The 22071-nt window shown below is 39.7% G+C and overlaps 1 protein-coding gene across 4 annotated transcripts in view; it reads right to left on the reverse strand.

Annotated features, from left to right (window-relative positions):
• RC3H1 (ring finger and CCCH-type domains 1) overlaps positions 1 to 22071 on the reverse strand; it is a 55210-nt gene that overhangs the window by 25645 nt on the left and 7494 nt on the right. For all 4 annotated transcript variants that reach the window (XM_033151246.1, XM_033151245.1, XM_033151244.1 and 1 more), the window contains exons 2-4: positions 6636 to 6996; positions 3807 to 3927; positions 1632 to 1871 (exon numbers count right to left, since the gene is read on the reverse strand). In XM_033151246.1, the coding sequence (XP_033007137.1) occupies positions 1632 to 1871; positions 3807 to 3927; positions 6636 to 6866 (592 nt within the window). In that variant the 5' untranslated portion in view covers positions 6867 to 6996. The remainder of the gene's footprint in view (positions 1 to 1631; positions 1872 to 3806; positions 3928 to 6635; positions 6997 to 22071) is intronic.

Raw genomic sequence — 22071 nt, forward strand, 5'->3', positions numbered from 1 at the left:
ATTTGAGTTAAGAAGTAATAGGATGTATTATGAAGTAAAAATAAATATTAAGAAGTTTGTTTAGAGATCTTGGATGATTTAAACTTTAGAGATGAGAAGTTATTAAAGTAAATTAGAATTGGAACAAAAGGAGAGAAAACGGGGGAAGTCACCCCGTGTAGATTCAAACAAGGAATTTTTTATTATTATTATTATTTTTGTTATAAGCAAGAAAAAGAATTATTGGTGTTTTAGTGGTGGTTTGTATTTGTTTTTTTATTCTGTTTTGATTGTTGTATGTGTTGTTGTATGTGTTTTGTTGTTCTTTGTTGTGTGGAAAACCAATAAAATTCTTATAAAAAAAACAAAAAACAAATAATCTTACAGACACCTCTGGAAGCGCATGATATTGTGAATGGATTAATGGAATTCGTTTACCAAAAAATTTAAACATTACCTATAAAGCCTCATGCTACATAATTAAAAACAAATCCTTATTTCCTGATGAATAGCCTTTGGACTATAATGTAACTTAAATAGAAAACTATCTTTAGAAAGATTTTTCCTCCAAAAGCATTTTTTAAAATCCAATTTAAATTTTAATAAATCTGATTTTTTTGATTATTATTTTTTAAAAATCATTGATTTTTATCCACCCTGCATGGTCCTAAACAATAATCTAGTAACAAAGATTAATAGAACTGTAGAATTGGAAGGGGCCACAAGAGCCATCTGGTCCAACCCCCTGCAATGCAGGAATCTTTTGCCCAACGTAGGGCTTGAACCCATGATCCTGAGATAAGGAGATAACAGAGCTATCCCATGTCAGCAGTATTCACTTAAAATATATATTTTTAATAGGAGTGGGTACTCTAGCAGTTAAGAAAAAGGAGACAACTATGTGTGTATCCCAGTGCACATGATAAACAGCCATCCTACCGAAGCTGAACAGGTCTGGGTTTGGCCAATGCCTGAGAGAGTCTACCTGGCAACCCATGTATGCTGTCTTGGCTTTCAGGATGAAAAACAAGATATAAATATAACAAAAACAATAAATCTGTACGTTGAGATTATCGGAAGTCCTCCTCTGCCCCCTCAGCAAGGAAGATTTTGTCATTTGCAATAAAGAACAGGGTGTTTTCAGTAGTTTCCCTGGGCTGTGGATTGACCTTCTACGAAAAGCGTGACCTGGCACTCACCTGGCCTTTAAGCAATTGCATAAAGCCCAGCCACATACTGAAGTCTACCAGTTATCTAATAATTGGCAGGGTAGTTGTAAATGTTTTTATTATTGCTGCTCAGTGATGTTTTAATATTGAGACTATAAGATATCCTGAACCTGGCGAAAGTCAATATATAAATATTTTAAATACATGGAATTTTCCAGAGTTTCCATTTCATGCATCCCACTTCTCTGAATCCGTATCTGTGGAGTTCAAACTGTCAGCACTCTAAGGAACAGATATTTAGGGCGATATCAAATATTAATCAGAATCATACTCACGGCAGACCCATAGAAATCAATGGACTTTTCCTTATTGATCAGTTCAACTAAGTAGTATTTTAGTCATTTAAATTTGTAAGTAAACAAATCCACTAATTCCCTTAATTTTTGTTACTGTACCAAATGCCATGGCTTGAGTGATATATACCTGGTCCAAGGAACTGGCAGCCTCTGGCCCTCACTGCAGCCCAGAGGTTGGAAGAAAGCTGCTGGGGGTTCTGGTGCTGAAGAATGAGCTCTGTGACAGTTCTTTCACCCAGAGATCGTGCTGCACGCATAGCCCTGATCCGCCCTTCTTCCTCCACTAACTGGCAGTGGACTAATGTCACAAGTTTCCTTTGCATGGGCCGACTGAGTACACTCTGAGTGGTGCTGTTCAGTCCCACACCTTTAAAAAAAAAACAGAAGCAGGGAAGTTATTTCTCAGTTTCTCAGGGGCAATGCAAGGCTTACAGTCCATTGGCAGGTTAGTGAAATGGTACTTCAGTCTTAAGAGATTTATAGCCTATAGAATGTCTTCTGTAGATACCTCTTTTTCCCCCAGTTAGTGATAAACTAAAAAATATTCACTTGTAAACTAGCTTCCATGAAACTAAAACATCAAAAGGTCATTCTGGATAAGTGTGCATTACAAACGAACTGGATCTGTACAAAGTAGGCCTGCAAAATAAGTTTTTAATAGATAATCAGGCAGCAGACTTGTTTCTAAAATCCTCTATTTTTTAAAAAATAAAACCCTCTAGTAAAAATGTTATATGGAAAAATACGAGAGAGACATTGCATTACCGCTGTAAATCAAGAAAATCTTTAATTAAAATATTTTTTTTAAAAAAATAATCCTCTATTTTAATATATTCTTACAACTAAATTTGTTCATGTTTTCTTTTTCCTTCCCAAAGTTAATTCCTTGTCTTTGAAATGAATCAATTTAAGCCATCATGAAGAAGTCTCCCCTCTTCCTGTTTTTGCTTCTTCACCATTCATTTCCAAACAATGAATTTCCAAATCAAATTATGTTCCCACTATTAACACTCCAAATTATTTCATTGCCCTTCGAAGAAGCTGCTCTGTTCCCATCATGAAGAAACCCCCCCACATTCCTCTGTCTCACTGCGCTGCGCCTCCGTTTTTCCTTACCCTGTCCCCATTTGGCAATCAAAGCAGTGCAACTAACCAAGACAAGACTGAGTGCAGGGAATATGCAAGAAGGTTGAGGAAACTCTGTGAACACAGTAGTTTATCACTTGAAAAAAGTGTGGGGTTTTCCTTATAAGAAACCACACGAAAACACCCCCAAATAGCATTGAAACTGCAAGAAAGTCAAACCACGTGGAAGAAACTACTGGATGGGGCAGCAGAATTTATTTATTTTTTAAGTGTCAAACATTTCTGCAGGTCACTGAAATGTCCTCCCTGTTTTACAAATATGCAAATTCATAAAGACTTAACTGATCGTTGCTGGCACCTGTCTGTCTCGAGTGCACCTACTGGGGGGGGGGAGTCAAACCACTGCACCAGCTGCACCAAAGTGACCTCCCTGGGATGCAAGCCTGGGCAGTGTGTATGGAGGTCCTGGACTGCCCAGATGACCCTTCTCTCTCAGCCTTGCTGATGTGGTCCAAAGGAAAAGAAAGCAATAATTTTGGCACTAGCTTGGCTGCAGGAGTTGTCAGAAGGAGGCATACAAGACGCCATCCAACCGTTTTAGGGACTTCACTCTAGATTTGTGTAGAATCTACTCCTTAGCCCTTTCTTCTCCCAATGATATCCCTCAGTTTTCTTTCTCCTAGATGGGCTACTTCCCCAAGCTGACGAGCCCCATCTGACCCTCTTAGTTGATGAATTAACTGGTTAAAATATGCATAGTTAATCAACTAAGGGTAGGGACCACAGTAACACGTTCTGCTATTTCTTCTTGCTATTTGAAAATGAGGAATAACAGTAAGAATTTTTGAACAACGTGATTGCTGAATTTAGCACTAGCAAATAGCCACTCAACTGGCCATCTGCGACAGAGCTCTTTTGGGCAATCAGAGTTAACTTGCCTAAAATGAAAGCAAGTTGGTTCCTTACGGGCTATTGATATGCCACAAAGGTAGGGCAGGCTGGCTAGTAAAATATTGTGTGGTAATGTTTTGATTCTATTTGCAATTTTTCTTTTCTAACACTACTTCTTTGGCACTCAAAGTGATTGTGTTTTCAGCTGCAGGTTTTCATCCAATGTAGTCAATGTAACAGTGTTGGGGGCGTATTTTTAAAAAACCAATAGATGCTGCTTAACTGTTTTAGTTTTCTTATAATGCATGAAAGAGCACTTATTCACCTCTTGCACTGCTGAGTGGTTTAAGGTACAAGGCTAGTTCTTCCACACATTTCTTGGCTTCCTCATAATGCTTGGTGTCTTCAGCGCCACTACGTAGAGTTATTGGCTGCTGTTCTGGCACCTGTGTATAGATAACAATCAAAGTACAAAAGTGAAGAGACTAGCAGTTCCAGTCATCTACCCCATCAACTGATGAAAAGGCAGTGCATCTCTAAAACTCTTTTGACTTTAAGTAACACATATCACTATAATACAAAGACGGATTGAAAGAAATTCAAAGCAAAAATTCAAGTCACATACTTTTACAGTGAGCCTATCAAATTCATCACATTTGTACCATTCAGTGCAACAGTTGCCTTGCAACTATTCCTCAAATTTTCTTCTATGACAAAAAGACAATTTATTTTTCTTAGCATATCTGAAAATATTTTCCTTTTTTATTCATTTCCAACCTTTCTGTATCACCTTCCTATAAAAATACATTCAAGGCAGCAGGCATTGAAATCAGGAGGAGTTTTTTAAAAATTATGTTAGCATCCTCCTCAGTATGAAAAACTAAGAAAAAATGTTCAATCTCAAAAGTGTTAGTAACTGTAGCCTCCACTGATCAATAGCTTATTACAGTCATACCTCGGGTTACAGCTGCTTCAGGTTGCACAATCTCGGGTCGCGCACCGCACCAAACCCAGAAGCAATGGAATGGGTTACTTCCAGGTTTTAGTGCTCTAAATCACGCTTTGCGCATATGCAGAAGCGCCGAATTGCGTCACACGCAGGTGCAGCAGCGCAGGTTGCGAACGCGCCTCCTGCACGGATCGCATTCGCAACTCGAGCGTCCACTGTACTTTGGTTAAAGTTGCAGCCAAAATGTAGCCAGAGTCCTGTGTTTTCAATAAACTGTAACTTAATGACAAGGGAAAGTGGGAACTTCCCATCTATCCTATCCATACTCAAATCTTCAGAACTCCAGCAATTATTACAGGATTTGATATCGGACAAAAGAAAAGTAATGATGTCTGAAGCAACCCCATTTACCATTTCTGACAAGCTGCTACTAACATAAACATGGCTGTTACTAAGAGCTGGTTCACACATCACATTTACATAAGGTTCCAAATTTGCAACCTGGAGAATGGTAAAAATAGTAACAAATCAATCAATACAATAGAAGGGAAAGCGATCATGGCTTCTCTAACTAATTGCCACCCTCCAGCACATTTTGCTATCCAACACCAGCCGTCTCCTGCAGCAAGCAGGATTTAAAGTAGGCTGCATAGCAGGTGCAGAAGGGGTGTGTGGCAGAACTGGGGCATTAATGGCAGGAGAGTGGCCTGAAGCTACCTTCTCTCTTGAAACACTGGGAATTTAAGCAGGTATATAACTTTACCTCAAGTTGCAATTAGGCAACTTACTTGTACCATAGGCCCAATCATGAGTAGTTTTTAGGGAAATATTGCAGCCTACATCATTCGTATGTTGTAAACAAAGCAATAACTTTGCAAAGTTAAGATTTGCACCTTTGTGGTTCTCTATCTACCTCCTTGAGAACAATATAACATTTAAAAATCCATGATCTGAAATACTTGTTGACTTCTACTGTCTATTATTTGCACATGGTTTTTTTTTAAATGTTGGGGCTTCACTTATCAATCCTTCCTACCCCATCCTTCCTACCCCTGCCAGCCCCCCCAACACCTTACCAACCTTTGCACCCCAGACCACAGCAAACCCTTCACAACTCAACAAACCACCTAGCCCCAACTACTAACCCCCTAAGACCTTCCTCTTTTTTACCTCATGCCACCATTGCAGCCAAGCAAGATGAAGAGTTGGCTCAGTAGGAGGAACACCATGGAAAACCAGAAGTGCTGGAGAGGACTTCATCTGGGCCAACTCTTATTGCACAGCTCCATGTGATGGGCAGAGCTGGGCAATGTACTGATACATCGTCCAACACCAGTTTATAGACCACATCATAAGAACCATTTCAAAACAAGTGAGTTGGCAATGTATTGCAAAGCACAGCCTTCAAACCTCCAGGGGGCAGTGTAATTGTGAGCCTTCTGGTGGCTGGCTGGCTGGCTTCCTTCCCTTTCCCTTCCAATGGCGGAACAGTCCCACTCCCAGCCTGGGCACCTCCCCATAATCGTGGTGTCTCTACCTGATGCAGGAATCGCGGTTCGGCTGCTTCATCCTTCTCCCTCTCTCTGTCTAGGGAAAAGTGGAAGGAGTTCACCCTCCAAACTTGAGGGCTTGCCTGCCTCTGAGAAGGGGAATCCGCAGTGCAGATAGCACATACCTATTAAACTCCATGACTGCTCCTTCGCCTAATCTCCACCACTCCACCCATGTGATCTTCATGACTGCTCTTTTGCGTGATCTTCACCCCCTCCCCCCGCACCCTACCATGTTTCAGACATTGTGATATATCACTTTATTTGGTGATATATTGCAATGTTGAAAACCAGATATTGCCTAGCCCTACTACTCTTCATCTTAATTGGTGGAGGTGGAAGAAGCAGATTGCCAAGCTGTCCAAGGAGGAGGGAGGTGGCCAGTAGCAGCACCAGCTGCCCTGGAGATTGCAGGCAAAGGAGCAAGAGGTGCAGGACAGCTGTTGGGTGACTGTGACAACTTGTTCTGGCTGTCCCTCTGCAACTCAACTGGGCATCCAACACCTATCTTCACACTGCAGTCAGCAGTGCCACTTGTCTGCGGCCAAGTGAACTGCAGTGCGACATTATTACATTTTTATTATATATACAGATACATTTGCTCATTCCACAGTAAACAAGTCTGCTGGGAGAAAACAGGCTAAGATACCCTTACCTGAGCACCCACAAGCTGCAGCAAGGCTGAGTTCACAGGAAGGTGCTCGATGTCTGTATTGATAGTGGTCTGGTCGAAGGGGCATGCCTTCCGGTGGAGCTTGTTCAGGCACATCTTGCATACTGTGTGGCCACAGCCCAGGCTGATAGGCTTCCGGATTGTTTCGTCGAATGTTTGTGTGCAAATAGGGCAGGAAAGAAAATCCGTCCATTGTGGAGCTTGTACAGGCATTTCTTCAGGCGTTACTTCACAAGACAAAATCTAAAGCACAGATTCCACTGGAATCAACTTTTTTTGAAAAAAAATGTTTTTAAATATTTTCTGTAAGTACAGACAGTCAGCACATAGTGTGAAATATGACCTGAAACATAAGCAAAAAAAAAAAGTTAGTGTCTATAGATGTTGTACTGTAAGCCAGAGGGTTAATCTATTTAATGGTTTTCACAGACTTCTTGGGAGTAGCATGTTCCATTTTATTCCCAGGACTGGTGAAACTTTCAGAAAACAATTTATGGAATCAGTGGCCCAATTCACATGTCACAATTAAACTACAGTTTAAAAACAAGCTATGCTTTAATGTGCTAATAGATGCTGCTAAAAGTTCCCAGCATACTGCACCAATGACAAAACAAGCTAGAGTCCGCCTTGTCATATTATCTGAACCTAAGCTTGTGGTTTGTTTCCCGAGCAAACCATGAGCGCTAAGCAGAGAATGAAAGTGGTTCAGGTGATATGACAAACCAGACTACAGTATGTTTTGTCTGCAGCACAGCCAAAGGTGTGGGGAAGAGCCATGGAACCTTTGAGCAGCATGCACACTGACACAGCTCATTCACATTAAACCAGTTTGTTTTAAACTATGGTATAATGGGACATGTGAACTGGGCCAATGTTTTACTGTATCAAGCAGAATGCGGCAAATTGGGGGGGGCAGAGTACCCAGTATCTTTCAGAAGAAAAGATCCCTAGAGTTTTTGGCAGCAGTGAGGCAGGAGGGGAATTGTCTATGTGAAAGGTTTTGATGAAAGCATGCTAAACTTTTCACTTGGCCACAATAAACATTTTAATACAGCCTCAATCTTAAGGATCCTTATTCTTCTGTTTTGTCCCCTTCTAGAGCTTGCATACATCTTATTTGTTACTTCTGTGTTGAAAGGGGTCCTATTGCAGGAAGGAAAGCATGCCTTTTTCCAAAATTTGTTATTCCATCTGCCAGTTACCAGAACACACTGCCCTGTGCCATCATTGCAGCATGTGACATGGGTTAGGCACAGGCATACTGTGCCAAGTAGATGTGTTTATTCTTATTTCCGTAGCCCTGACCTATTATGGGATAAACTCTGTCCACATGGATTAAATTGGCCAGAAGAGCAATACAGGCAGGATTACAACTAGAGTGACATGGTGCAGCCATGGTGAGCATTTCCCACCTTCCATGATTTTGCAATTTCATCTGGCTATGCAAAAGCATCTAGGATATTTTGTCACAGGACTACAGAACACATACCAACATGGTGGTGTATCAACTGCCTGAGTAGAGCAGGAAACACTGGCCAACCCACAATCTTACTAGATCACAAATACTTTTCCCAAGCCTATCCCTTTAGGTACATCTGGCTTAAAATGCCAAACATTTTACAAAGCTTTCCTGTCTGGTTGTCTGGAAAGAATTTCAACTAATATAAATAATCCCCCTCCCCAAACAAGTAGGAACACCTTTCGATTATCTGCAGAACCAACCATAGAATCCTAGAGTTGGAAGGGACCCCAAGGGTCATCTAGTCCAAGCCCCTTCAATGCAGGAATCTCAGCTAAAGCATCTATTACAGATGGCCATCCAACCTCTGTTTAAAAACTTCCAAGGAATGAGAGTCCACCACCAGTATCAATAAATTTGAAACTACGTGCTGAGGTAGCACTAGATTCTGTTAAGTTATACAACATTGCATATATCTGTTTGTTTTGCACAATTTTATATATTTTGATCCTTGTGGTCAGAGAGGGGGAAGGAAGCACCAACCTCTGACTACTACTAAGCCCATCCCAGGCTTTGTTCATCTCACCAAACGTTGCTCACACACCTTTAAGAATATCTTCACAGCCAAACTGCCTAGGAACTTGGTACCACCACCAAGTTCCTAGGCAGCTTGGCTGTGATGATGTTGAAGGTGGGAGGATGACGGCAATGGCTGTGATACTCAAGATATGGCATTTTTACTCAGTCCCCAATTCCAAGCTTTGGCTGTGCTTACAGAGCAACTTAAGTGTTCATGCAGCGCTAATTGTTAATGTTATGCAGCAAATACATTTTGTACAACAGCATTTTTTTTCATTTACTTACTATACAGTTACTAAATGTTCAATAATGTATGAGACCCCCCTGAAGACTATGCACCTTTTAACATGGCTGCCCACAGAGGCATTCATATCTTCAGATGTGATTATCCTTGTTTTCAAAACCTAACAGCAACTGGACCTTGATAAACTAGTTGGGATGAGCAGTATTAAGGTCTTGCAATCAAGGCTAAAGTAACTGTTTCTCATGATATCTTTGTGCACCCCATAAAAGAAAAGAATCACAGACTACTTTTCACACACTGATTTCAGAGAAAGCAGACAGAATAGATAGACAGACAGATACGGTAGATAGATAACTAAATAAATATAGATATATAATCATTTCAGACACAGTGGCTACATTTGTACATCATGCTTAAGTTAAATCTTTGTTTAAACAAAACTGCTTTATTACCTATGGTTTAAAGTTGGCTTATTTCGAAACTGACCATGGTTAACATTAAATCACAACCCCCAGTTCTGACAAAAATACCAGCTACGTTTAAGGGAAACAGAAATCAAGTTTCTGAACTCCTTCGGGCAACATGGGAGGGGAAAGGGGAGAAGAAAGGTCTGTGGCTCACTGTGGCTTGTGCACACTGCACTAAACCATGATTTAGCACAGGGGTAGCCAACATGGTGCCCTCTAGTTATTGCCATTGATCATGTTGTCTGGGGCTGGCAACACCTGCAGGACACCATATTGGGGCCCCCTTGTTTGGCATAAAATGCAAATGCAACTATAGATGCAATCCCATAAACTTAGTTTTATTTTATTATACACACATGATGGGAGGAAAATAGAGACTTGTGTATGGTCAACCAAATGAGTATGTAGTCAATGTGAATGATCCTGAAGTCAGGGATTACCTGACTCATAGTCCATACTCTTAGCTGTACCCTGAAATGCTTTCAGTGCTGAAATGCCATAGTGTGGAGATGGTAAGCTACATGTTCCATGTTCAGAAAGTCCATGGGTCAGAAGGTTGCTAGTTTCTTGTGCTTCACAGGAAGTAACCATAAAATCAAGAGGTAATATGTGTGTTTCTCAAGACACTTTCATAAGCTTCCTGGCAAAGTTGAACTATGCAATGAATCATTTAGTGAGATGCATTTGTTTTGAAGCACAAGAAACTAGCAACCTGGTCTAATTTGAAACTGTCATTGCTGGGTAGAATATCTGTGATTAAGATGAATGTTTTGCCAAAGATGCTGTTTTTATTTCAAACAATACCTATTATTGATAATGTGAGATGCTTCAAAGAATGGCAAAAAATTCTGTCTAAATCTATCTGGCAAGAGAAAAACCCAGAATTAAATTTAAAATATTAACTGATGTGAAGAGAGAGGAGGATTTTCCCTGCCAGATTTAAAATTATATTTTGAAGCTGCTGCATTTTGTTGGATAAAGGAATGGATTGTGCTAGAGAATACAGATGTAATAGATTTGGAAGGTTTTGACAATATATTTGGATGGCATGCATATTTATATGGTATGACAAGTTAACAGCGCACAAAGGTTTTAAAAACCACATAATTAGAAAATCTTTGTATAATGTATGGATAAGATATAAAGATCTCTTAGAAAAGAAAACACCTAGGTGGTTATTACCTTTGGAGGTAAGGCCAAGAAAAAGTTGAATATGGAAAATAAATGGTTAAAATATGTGGATCTGCTGGAGGAGGAGGATGGAGGATTTAAGTTGAGATAGTATGACCAACTTAAAGACAAATTGAATGACTGGTTGCAATATTATCAGATCAATGAAATGTATAAGCAAGACACGAAAATTGGTTTTGCCGTAGAAAAATCCAAACTGGAAATGGAATTGTTAGACACTAATACTAAAAACTTATCTAAGATGTATAATTTACTGCTGGAACAGCACACAAAAGACAAAATGGTTAAATCAGTGATGATTGATTGGGCAAAAGATGTAGGGCACAATATAATGTTGGAGGATTGGGAAAGGTTGTGGAAAAAGGGAGTTAAGTTCACCGCATGTAATGTGTTGAAAGAAAATATGATGAAAATGATGTATAGATGGTACTTAACACCTGTGAAACTAGCTAAAATGTATCATATGTATGATAATAAATATTGGAAATGTAAAGAGAAAGAAGGAACCTTTTACCATATGTGGTGGATGTGCCCAAAAGTAAAAGACTTCTGGGGAAAAGATATATAATGAGTTGAAAAAATTGCTTAAAAACATGTTTTTTAAAAAAACCAGAAGCCTTTTTACTTGGAATAATAGGGGAAGAAATTCCCGAAAAAGATATGATTATTTTTGTATGCCACAACAGCTGCGAGATTATTACTTGCCAAAAACTGGAAAACACAGGACATTCCAACTATAGAAGACTGGCAAATGAAGATGTTTGAATTTATGGAACTGGCTGAAATGACTGGAGGGGTCTGTGACCAGAAAGAGGAGATGGTGGAAGAAGGCTGGAAGAAATTTAGAGTTTATCTTAAAAAAAAATTGTAATATTTGAAAAATAGAAAAGATTTTGGAAGTAAATAAAGGCTTAGAATTCTAATTTAAATATAGCTTTGGAAAAATTTATGGTTAGACAAGTTAGAAGAAGTAAAGAAAGATGTTATATAAGATGAATGATATTATAATTAGGAATTTGGATAACTGCTAAAGATGAGATATAATGAAATTCAGATAGAAGGGATTAGAGGAAGTCATGTTATTGGGTGAGGAAAGTTATGAATAAGGAAAGTATATATATTTTGTATTGTGGTCTGTTTTGTATTATTATCTTGTTTTAATATGTACGTTATATTTGTTTTCATTTGCTTGTGGTATAAAATGAATAAAAATATATTAAAAATAAAATAAAATTAGGTAAATACAACCTCAGATGAACAACATCACATGACATATTAGACCGTGTCATGATTTACAAAAATTAAGCCAAAACGGAGAAGCCATGTGTGATAAACTAAGTACACCCTTATTGCTTCCATGGAAATTAAGGGGCTAAGTAGCAGACAAGTGCTGCTAATCAAATGCCCTTGCTTAATTGATCATCAGCAAGTGTAACCTTCTCTATAAAGTTGAAGTTTTGGCAGTTTGCTAGTCTGAAGCATTCAGGTATGTTTTAACACAATGCCAAGGAGGAAGGACATCAGCAATGCTCTTAGAGAAGCAATTGTTGCTGCCCATGTAATTGGGAAGGGCTATAGGGCCATCTCCAACCAATTATAAGTCAGTCATCACAGTGAGAAAGATTATTCAAAAGTGGAAAACATTCAAGACAGGTGCCAATCTTCCCAGGAGTGGACGTCCCAGCAAATTCACCCCAAGGTCAGACCGTGCAATGCTCACATAAAGTTACTACTGCTAAAGGTGGTTCTACAAGCTACTGAATCATAAGGTGTACAGTTTTTCACATATAGCTTCTCCATTTTGGCTTTATTTCTGTTAAATAAATCATGACACAGTCTAACATGTCATGCATTGTTCATCTGAGGTTGCATTTACCTAATTTTAAGACCTGCTAAGGGACAGATGATTGTTATTATGTCCTCATACATAAAATCACAGAATTAAAAGAGGGTGCACTTTCTTTTTTCCAAGACTGTATATCTGAATTTCTAACACTGCTCAAATTCAGTCCATCACCACCTCCAAGCACTGATCTAACACCTCAACCATCTCTTCTGATTCAGATGGAACAGAGCTGGGTGTTGTCTGCATATTGATAGCACTTCACTTCAAATTAGATGACAGCTCAGAGGCCTCACAGAGATATGAAACAGCATGGCAGAAGATGATGGAACCATGCAGGACACCAAACGGCCTGGGAATAGGAGCAGAACCACTAAAGCACAGTGCCCCAACCCCCACTGAGGCGCTCCAGAAGTTTAAAAATCATGCAAAAACAGCCATATAAATGCAGTAGATTATCAAAAATTATACGGGTTGCAGAATTCTACTTTTTTGTGGTACACATCATAGGTTACCATAAAGTTTTTTTTTTTGGTTTTTTTAAAGCACAAAACACACCGCTGGCATTTTCCCATTAACAAATGTAGTTAACACTTTCACAAAAAGAACCACAAGCCAATTCACTGCAGGTCTGCAATTTTTTGTTCAACTGACATTTATTTCAAAATATATCATAACCCGCTCTGGTTTGTAATAACAGACAAATAAAAGTTTGTCTCCTGCACTTCAAAATCCTCATTCTAACAGCCCTGCAAAGCATTCACAATTCAAACATCTCTCAAAGTTAAAATCACAACTACACCTTTATAAAAAGAATGACTCAGTTGCAACATACATGAAACGTTTCGAGTTTCTGTTACACAGAATTTCCACAGCTATACGGAACAGCGAAACAAAGACTCTCTTCTGATCAAGTAAAATATGCCACATGATAGTGGTAGAGAAGTTTCAACATTGAAAAATTGGACCTTACTTTTGCTTCTGAAGCTCCTTGATTATCATAGACACAAACTTGAGCTAATATTCTTTACTTAACAAAATATTAAGAACAAAAGTTGTCAGAGCTAGTCTACTGTGTTAATTGCAAGTTTTAAGTTTCTTACTTCCTCATTCTTTATATATGCACACACATCCCACAATTACAGCAACACCTGTCTCGGTGACACAGTGTTGTCAGAAACCCATGCCTTGAAAGACACAACCACATTAGCCTCAGAACAGCAATCTTAGAATCTTCTGCTTTAAAAAGAAAATTACAAGCATCATGGAATCAAAGAATTCTGGAGTTGGAAGAAAAAGATGGAGCCGGGTTAGGTGGAACCCATAATTCATTAGGGTTAGCACCTTGCCTTCCAGCAGCTTTGCTCCACATGTCTTCACATAACTCAGTGCATGACAGGAGGCTTCAGCTAACAGATAAACTGAACTAAGGTGGAAGAGATTACCATTTTTCAGTAGGGCTTGCACCAGTAAAGTGTGTCCCATGTTACTCCTCAGAGTTTCAAGAATTATGTTATTTTAGACACAAGCTACCACTGCAACCGTAATAGCACAACAGGGCTAAGTCATGTACCAGTTGAATTTTTTTTCCTGGACGTCATCTTATACTTGCTGCTTGATTCTTCTTTCTTGAGTACAGCATTTGTCCCTGATGGAAGGATATAATTTCTCTCTTTTCTTCTGGTGCAATAAATTTTTTCTATGGATTTGCAGCTGGGGCAACTAGCAGTTATTACAATTTATATAAGCACCCTGAAAGGTTAACAATTCAAGTGCTTCCTGTATTTCCCAAAATGCCTACTTGCAACATCTTTCCATCTAAGAAAGCAACACTAGGAATAGAATCAGTGCAATTCACTACCTAATCACCATTTTAAAATAACAGCTGCTACAATAATAAACATACATGGCAAAAAGTGAGTAGACAAAAAAAGCCCTTTTATCAGGTAATCTTTGGGACCAATATGGACATCTTCTCAGATAAAGCCCCTGACATAAGGTCCTGTTCAAAATTCCTTTTCCACAATTTTAAAGAAGGCAATGCAATTCAAGACACATTCACAGCAATATTCAGTGATAAAATGCCAATGTGTTGCATCCTACATACTTTCTATTTCTATCTAATTCTGATATCACTTACCGGTATTTTTATAAAAATTCATAGTCAAACATTATTACAAGTTGTAGAGCATGCAAAACACAGCCTCCATAAACTACATGAGCTAGCCTTCCCCTAATAAATGTATAGTTCTGAAGAACCAGAATATTAAAGACACAGTGAAATGAGTTCTCCTGCACAGATCCTGTTTTATTGAAAAGGGGAATATGTCTCCCTTTAGGGAACACCTCACAGGCTCCACATTGGCTGATTAGAGTCCTTGATATTCCACAACATGAAAGTCATTTTCTTCCAACATCCGATAATCCATCTCCCTGATTCAGCATAAGGGCAATATGATAATCATCTTGTCATGATCTCCAGAATGCCAGATTCTGCCCTTCCTCGAGTTCATTATTAGTGGGGATGTTGATCCAGTAATAAAAAGGTAGGTTACAGGATCGCTTGGAAATTTGAAGGTGGTGTTTTTTCAGGCAGGCAAAGTACTGGATTTTCTCTCAGGCTAATGCTTCCCCCCTTTCCCTTCTTTCTTCATTTCTAAGCCTGTCATAGGAAAGGGGAGAGATTTCTCTAACGGCATTTGCAGGAAATGGAGGATACAGACTTCCTGTCATACTTCCTTGGCATGATCTTTTTCAGGGCATTTCTTACATCTGAGACAGTAATAGAGACATGCCGCTTCTTCTTCCTCAAGCGCTCAGCAGCCAAGGACACCTTCTTGTAGAGGTCATGCACACAGAAATGCAGGATGTTCTGGGCCTGATTGGTCATTCGAACACTGTCAAGCTGCTGCTTCTGTGCTTTCTTGGAGGGCCTTCTGTCAGGGAGCTTCTTTCCATGGCCATGTTTTGCACGCCTCCCAGGTATCTTTCCCCCTCTGGGCCTTCTCTGCCTAAACTGTGTCCTGTACCGTTGCCTTCGATGCACCTGGCTTGTTTTCATGGTTCTCCGGGTGGTAGCAGCCATTGTTTGACTTTAAGTTCACACAGCCAAACTCCCTGCCTGCCTGAAAATGCTCATACCCTGTCCCCTGAAATAATCTTATATAGGTCTGGCTATTCAAATAAGCAACCAAATGCAAGCCCAGTGATTGGCTGACAAGAACAAAGCCCAACTTAGGCGCCTCATAATGACTTAACTGTGATCCATTCATCCTGTACTGAAATGGGAGATAGTAACAGCTCTACTAACCATGTTGTGGCAGGAAACTGGCACAACTTGTTGTCATTTGAACTAACTTAGAATGAAGAAGGCTGTTTATATATACCACTAAGATGTCTTCTTACTATAATGAATGAATGAATGAATGAATGAATGAATTTATTTTTATGGTCGCAGGCCAACTTACTAAATCAATAATACAAAAATAATACATTAAAATTTGCACAACAAAAACCATACACGTATATATACGTATACAGCAGCATTTAAAATATATCGATTAGAATTGGGGCATTAAAATATGGCCTAAAAATTGCCATTTAAGGTCCTATTCATAGCGATAACACCGCTTGTTCTCTGAGCTTTATGGCTGCTACACAGTATTTAGCTACTTTCAGGGTAATCTCAGGGTCCATATCTTCTATAAGGCATTTAAGGCATAGGAATTCATTTAAAGGATTTTGTTTGACCGGGGAAATAAAAACCCGGCGTATGTCGTAAAAGCGGCAGCGTAATAAAACATGAGAAACAGATTCTACCTCCAGCAGGCCACAGGAGCAGACTCGTTCCGCATATGGTTTACCTGCAAATCTTCCCTGAAATAAGGCAGATGGTAATACATTAAATCTAGCAAGGGTAAATGCCCATCTATATTTGGGTATTTGTAATTTTGTCAAATACTTTGCTGGAGAAAATCCTCTCCCATTGTCCCTTATAGCTAGATGTTTGTTCATCTCACTCATGTGACGTTGGAGTTCCACATCTCAGACTCGTTGGTGAATGGTTGCTCTTGCTTTCTTGTATCCTGCAGCCGACAAGGCCTGAGGCGAGAATCCACATAACTTCTTTGAATATATTATATTAAAGATGACTAATATTCTCTCGGCTATTCCCTTACCCCTATTCCAAAAGCTAATACCTCGGGTTTTGTTCGCTGTGGGTTGTGTTCGCTACGGGATACGAACGTGCCGAACACAGAAGTACCTGAACGGGTTACTTCCAGGTTCAGCATTTCACACATGCCAAGAAGCACTAGAACGCGCTTCGTGCATGCACAGAAGCAGCGAATCGCAACCCGCGTGTGCACAGATGCGACGCTGCAGGTTATGGACTCTGCAGGTTGCAAACGCGCCTACCGCATGGATCGCGTTCGCAACCCGAGTGTCCACTGTATAACTTTGTAAGTCTCATGGCTGTTCTGTAGACATTTGTGAAAATGACAGGTAAGAAATTCTGGACAGAGAACATGTCACATTTCTACTTCTGCCCTGGAAAAGCGATGAAACACTTACAATGAGGTTCACAGAAGAATCTCACTGGAATGGTCACTGTGCATGGGCCAGAATTTCATGAGAAGTGAACAGTGGTAAATTTGGACCTGGAAAACCAGGGTTTGAATCTCCAGCTTGGCCATGAACCTCACTTAAACCCAGTCGCAGTATCCATGTAGTGTAATGTATCTCAAAACACTGTTGCAAGGATAAATCACTTAAGACACCCTGAGCTCTGTAGAAGGGTAGAATGAAGGCAATATAATAATAAACCAACTATTTCACCTGAGGAATAAGCTCATGTCTATGAAGAGCCCTTATTACAACACCATGAATGTGGGCCATCCTTTTTTTAGTGTGTTATCAAAGTTACAAGTCAGAGTGGGTACATAGTCATTGCCACTCCTGCTCCCCACAATTTGGTGAATCTAGATCTGACCTCAGTCTATATTCTGGATTTCAGGCACAGGGGTTCCATTAGTGATTACTTCCTTATATCACTACTTGCGATGTGCAATTTTTGGTTCTTTTCTCTACAAGGAAAAAAAACTGAAGCAGAAAACCACTGCCCCAATGTTGAAGAAAAGGGCTATCGGAAAAAAGGTATGGATTCATATGGGAAATATTTTGTTACCTTCAACCAGAACAGCTTGTGACAGGCCTTTTCATTCAACTGCTTACAAATCAGGCCAATTCCAGCTGCTTGTGTCATATTATCTATTAGAATGTAGCAGGGGGACACACAAGGTGAATGTATCAAAAATCAATTCACTTTCAGTAGAAAAAAGAATCTCGCAATTCTTAAAAAGAGGTTGTCACTTCCAAGTACTTAATTCTGATGACATTATCAAAACCCATTGATTTGTGTTGATAAACTATACTGGATTCTAAAATTGCAATTCCCTCAGTGTGAACACTGCTGGTCCAATGGAACAATCTCCCCTTTCCTCCAATGTGCACTGTTCTGGGGGTTCTCCTGACTCTCTGGAGCAGATCTGACAGGGGTGTGAGGCAGGTAAGAAAGGGTGGAAGGTCCTGTTGCACTAGTGGGAATCATTATGCTTGCTTCCATCTCAATGATTTAGCTGAATATGTCATTTACCAAGTTTACAATTGCAAGTATTTTTTATGCTTAGTGCTTTTTTAAGTATGCTGTCACTTGCACTGAACTCCTGGGATGAAGAAGGATATATATTTAATATAACGAAGGAGGAAAGCATGTTTGAGTGATAAGAACAGGCATAGGCAAACTCCGGCCCTCCAGACGTTTGGGACTACAATTCCCATCATCCCTAGCTAACAGGATGAGTGGTCAGGAATGATGGGAATTGTAGTCCCAAACATCTGGAGGGCAGGAGTTTGCCTATGCCTGGATAAGAACCTTGCAAGGGTAAAGAAAACACCATGGCTAATAAGATAGCAAGAGAATAATGAATGTCTCGGCAAATGTGGAATCATAACATTATTTGACTGTTTTGGGGGGAAATTCAGAATGTATCAGAGAGACTAGGGTACACAACAGTCCAATTATGATTTCCCTGGTTAGAATATGGACAGCCATTATCAACATAGGTGGGCTCACCTATGTAAGGAATGCAATTAACAGAAAAGATGGAAAATATCTGTTCCAAAAGATGTTTGCATTGACTCATTTCTGCCTTTGTTCCTGTCTGACTTTCCAAGAGCACCCTGGCCTATAGCACCAATTAGGAAATTAAGAACTTTATCCAAAAATGTTAGATGTTAGGACATTCTAGGAAACTTAGAAATTATTTTTTAAACTATGTAGCTTGGATGAAGTTGGGAAAAGGACAAATATTTAGTAAGCGAGTAAGAAGATTTGGCCTAGGATTCTCAATCAAATCACTTAGTTTGCTTTGCTATTCTTAATAAACATTGTTTTCTTAGTGAGTATATCTAACATTTTCAGAGTAGACCCAATGAAATCAATAAATTTATATTAGTCACCTTTTAAACGACAACTCCTATCAGCCTCAGCCAACGTGACCCTTGGTTAGAGATTATGGACATTTTAGTCCAAAATGTTTGGAGTACACCAGGTTGGAGAAGACTGGTCTAGAATCTTAAGGCTACCCAAAATTCACAACAACAATACCACCATGGTAGTCTAGAGACAACAGGCTACCATGCAGAAGACAGTAAAAGTAAAGAATAAACTCTCACCACCAAGGACCAGTTCTTATGATAAAACCACCACATATAATCCATTAAAATGAAAGAAAGCCATCCGTCAGATAACATCATTATAAGACCAAAGTGTGACAAAACATCTAGCAAGCTTTTGAGTTCTTCAGGATAGATGCTAAGCAAACAAAGAGTGGGGAGAGAAACAAGCTGCCTTGATGCTGAAGCCACAAAGGCTGTGCCTTCAAGTGAGCTTGTTTCTCTCCCCATGCCTGCTTGCTTAACATCCAACCAGAGCATCCAACCTGATGGTGAATAATGAAGGAATCAAAAACTACTTCATTATTTTGTGATATTTGGGTTGGCTCTAATAAAGACATAGCTCAACTGTGGATTTTGGAATGTAATCTATTGGAAACACATCTGCATGACAGCCACTTTGTCAGTGTTCCAGAATCATTAATCACACAGACAGCGCCCAAAGAACAGTGGCACTAATGCCACACAATCAGTAAAAATCCTCACATATGAGTTTCCTGCATTGCAGACTAGATGACCCTTGGGGTCGCTTCCAACTTTACATTTCTATGATCTATGATTCATATGCTGCCCTTAATTCATTTATTAATTTATATCCCAAATCTGGCCTTCTTGCACATTTTTCAGGGCAGCCTGCAAACACAGTAAAATTCTGACTAAGACAATGTTTAAGAGCCAGCATAAACAATAAGCTAGCAACAAAAACCTTAACAATTTTAAACTTCCATTTTAGATTAATCAGTTTACAATTACATCTGAATACTAAAACTGAATACCAGAATTACAGCTGAATACAAAAACTTAACTATGGTTTGCTTAAACAAACCTGATTTTGGAATTACAGTGTGAAGTTGGATTGTTCCATAAAGCAGTTGAGGTTAACCAAAGTTTGCCTGCCCAGGTTTGGGCAACACAACAAGCTGCGGTTAATCAAAAACAGAAGGAAAAGTTTCCAAACTCTTCCTCACGGTCACACTGGAGGAGGAAGGAGGGAGCACATGAGCCCAAGGCTAACCTAGGCATGCTCTTGTAATGCTAAAGTAGGGGTGAGGAATCACTTCCCGTCAGAAGGGCTGACCCAAGAGACAAACCCTACACAGGCCACTTTCAGCAATAGGATGGGACTGGAATGAACCCATCAATCACCTGTAATCATACCACATCAGACATGAGGAAGATCAGAATGATGTGCCCAAAATGCCCTGGTGGGTCAATTTCAGAGGCCTCACAGGAATAATGAGGCCTTTTGTCAGGCAGCTGCCAGCAACTCCCGGCTGGTTGCCCAGGAACGTACATAGCCAAGGGAATGTTTCTTACCCTCCTATTTTTATTCAGTATTTACAGAGCGAGGCTACAGAACCCAGCCTCTTGGATAATAGCGTTGTCCCAAGTGAATCTCTACCCCTATCTCTCCCACTTCCTCATTTGTCTCCTCCACGGGTGCTGCTATGTCCCCTCTGTCTTTGAGTGCTTTGCTCTCCTTTGCTTTCAGGCTTGCCGGGTTCTGGGAGAGGGGGGTCTGGAATGCTTTCTAAAGACACTGTGTCCGTCAGCTGCTTTCTCCTCCTCCTCTCCCATTATTTCCCAACTTTTCCCCGCATCCGCCCCCTCTGAGCTGCGACCTCTCTCAAACCCCTGTTGTACATCTATACTGTCTTCATCTTCCTCCTCCCTGGAAGGGTCAGGATGGGGAGGTAGCCTCCATCATTCCTCCTCTGCCCGGGCCATGACATCTGTGGGCTGGAAGTTCCCCACTATGATTTAGCATTGCATCTGAATTAGCCTGGGGAATTTTTTCAATTAAAAGTTACAATTTAAAAAAACCCAAACCAGTTCAAATCATATTGCAGTGGATTATAGAATGTCCAGATTTAGTTACATATTCCAGTAGTGACTGCAGAACACAGTGGATTTACAGAATAAACCTTTTCTAGTTTGCAGGTAAGTAAATCTCTTGTAGAAATGCTAATGTAGTTTATCACTTAACATCTGCATGTCAGATTACATTTCAGCTTGATTTTTTCCTTGTGTCAAATATTAAAAACTGATTCTCTTAAGAAAATAAAAAATAAAATCCAGACTATTGTGCAGTCATCTTAATTTTCTGAAGCCAGTACTTCTACATCCTTAGAAGTCAACTGGAGGTTCAACATTTTCATTTTTATCACAGCATTTTACAGGCTTTTCTTTCAGCAGTCTGCCTCATTTCACAATGAATACTAGTACCTGATACAGAACAAATGTAAGAGATGACTTAATTATATCAGATCAGGAATCCACAAAAGTGGTTGCCAATGGTAATGACAAATTTTCTTTCTGGCCACCATTTGCGCCTAGAGGCCCAGAGCAAAGTAATATATACTTCCCACAAATTCTCCACACAGCAGAAAAGGAGGGGTCTCTTACATCATGCTAGGTGCAAGAGAAACACTGCATCTCCCATGTCGTATACAAATAACTTGTGGTGTGAGATTGACACGACTCACAAGTTTGCATTTGTCTTTAAAAATAGAGAGAAGCAGGAATAACCTCTTTCACTTTTACTGGATGCCTCTAACCCCAGGCATGATAGGAAAGATTGACCCAGTTACTCCTCAGAAGACCAAGGCTGATGAAGGATTAATGTATATATGGCTCACCACTTTCCTCTTTAAAATACTTGGAAAATGTTACATATTTTATTCTACACATTTTTAAACATCAACAAGGCTAATACAACAGAGATTCTCAGTTTAGAAGCCCAGACTATACACTACAGATTTTCTCAATAAGTGTGTCTGGCACCTTCCTCATACAGCTTTTGGAGAATGCTGAAGACACACCTAACTCTTGCTTTTGACACCAGCAGTGTATATTTTTAGGACACATCTTATTTTTATGCCTGCAGATTGCTTTTAATA

This window comes from Lacerta agilis, chromosome 6 (genome assembly GCF_009819535.1).
Source record: "Lacerta agilis isolate rLacAgi1 chromosome 6, rLacAgi1.pri, whole genome shotgun sequence".
NCBI lineage: Eukaryota > Metazoa > Chordata > Lepidosauria > Squamata > Lacertidae > Lacerta > Lacerta agilis.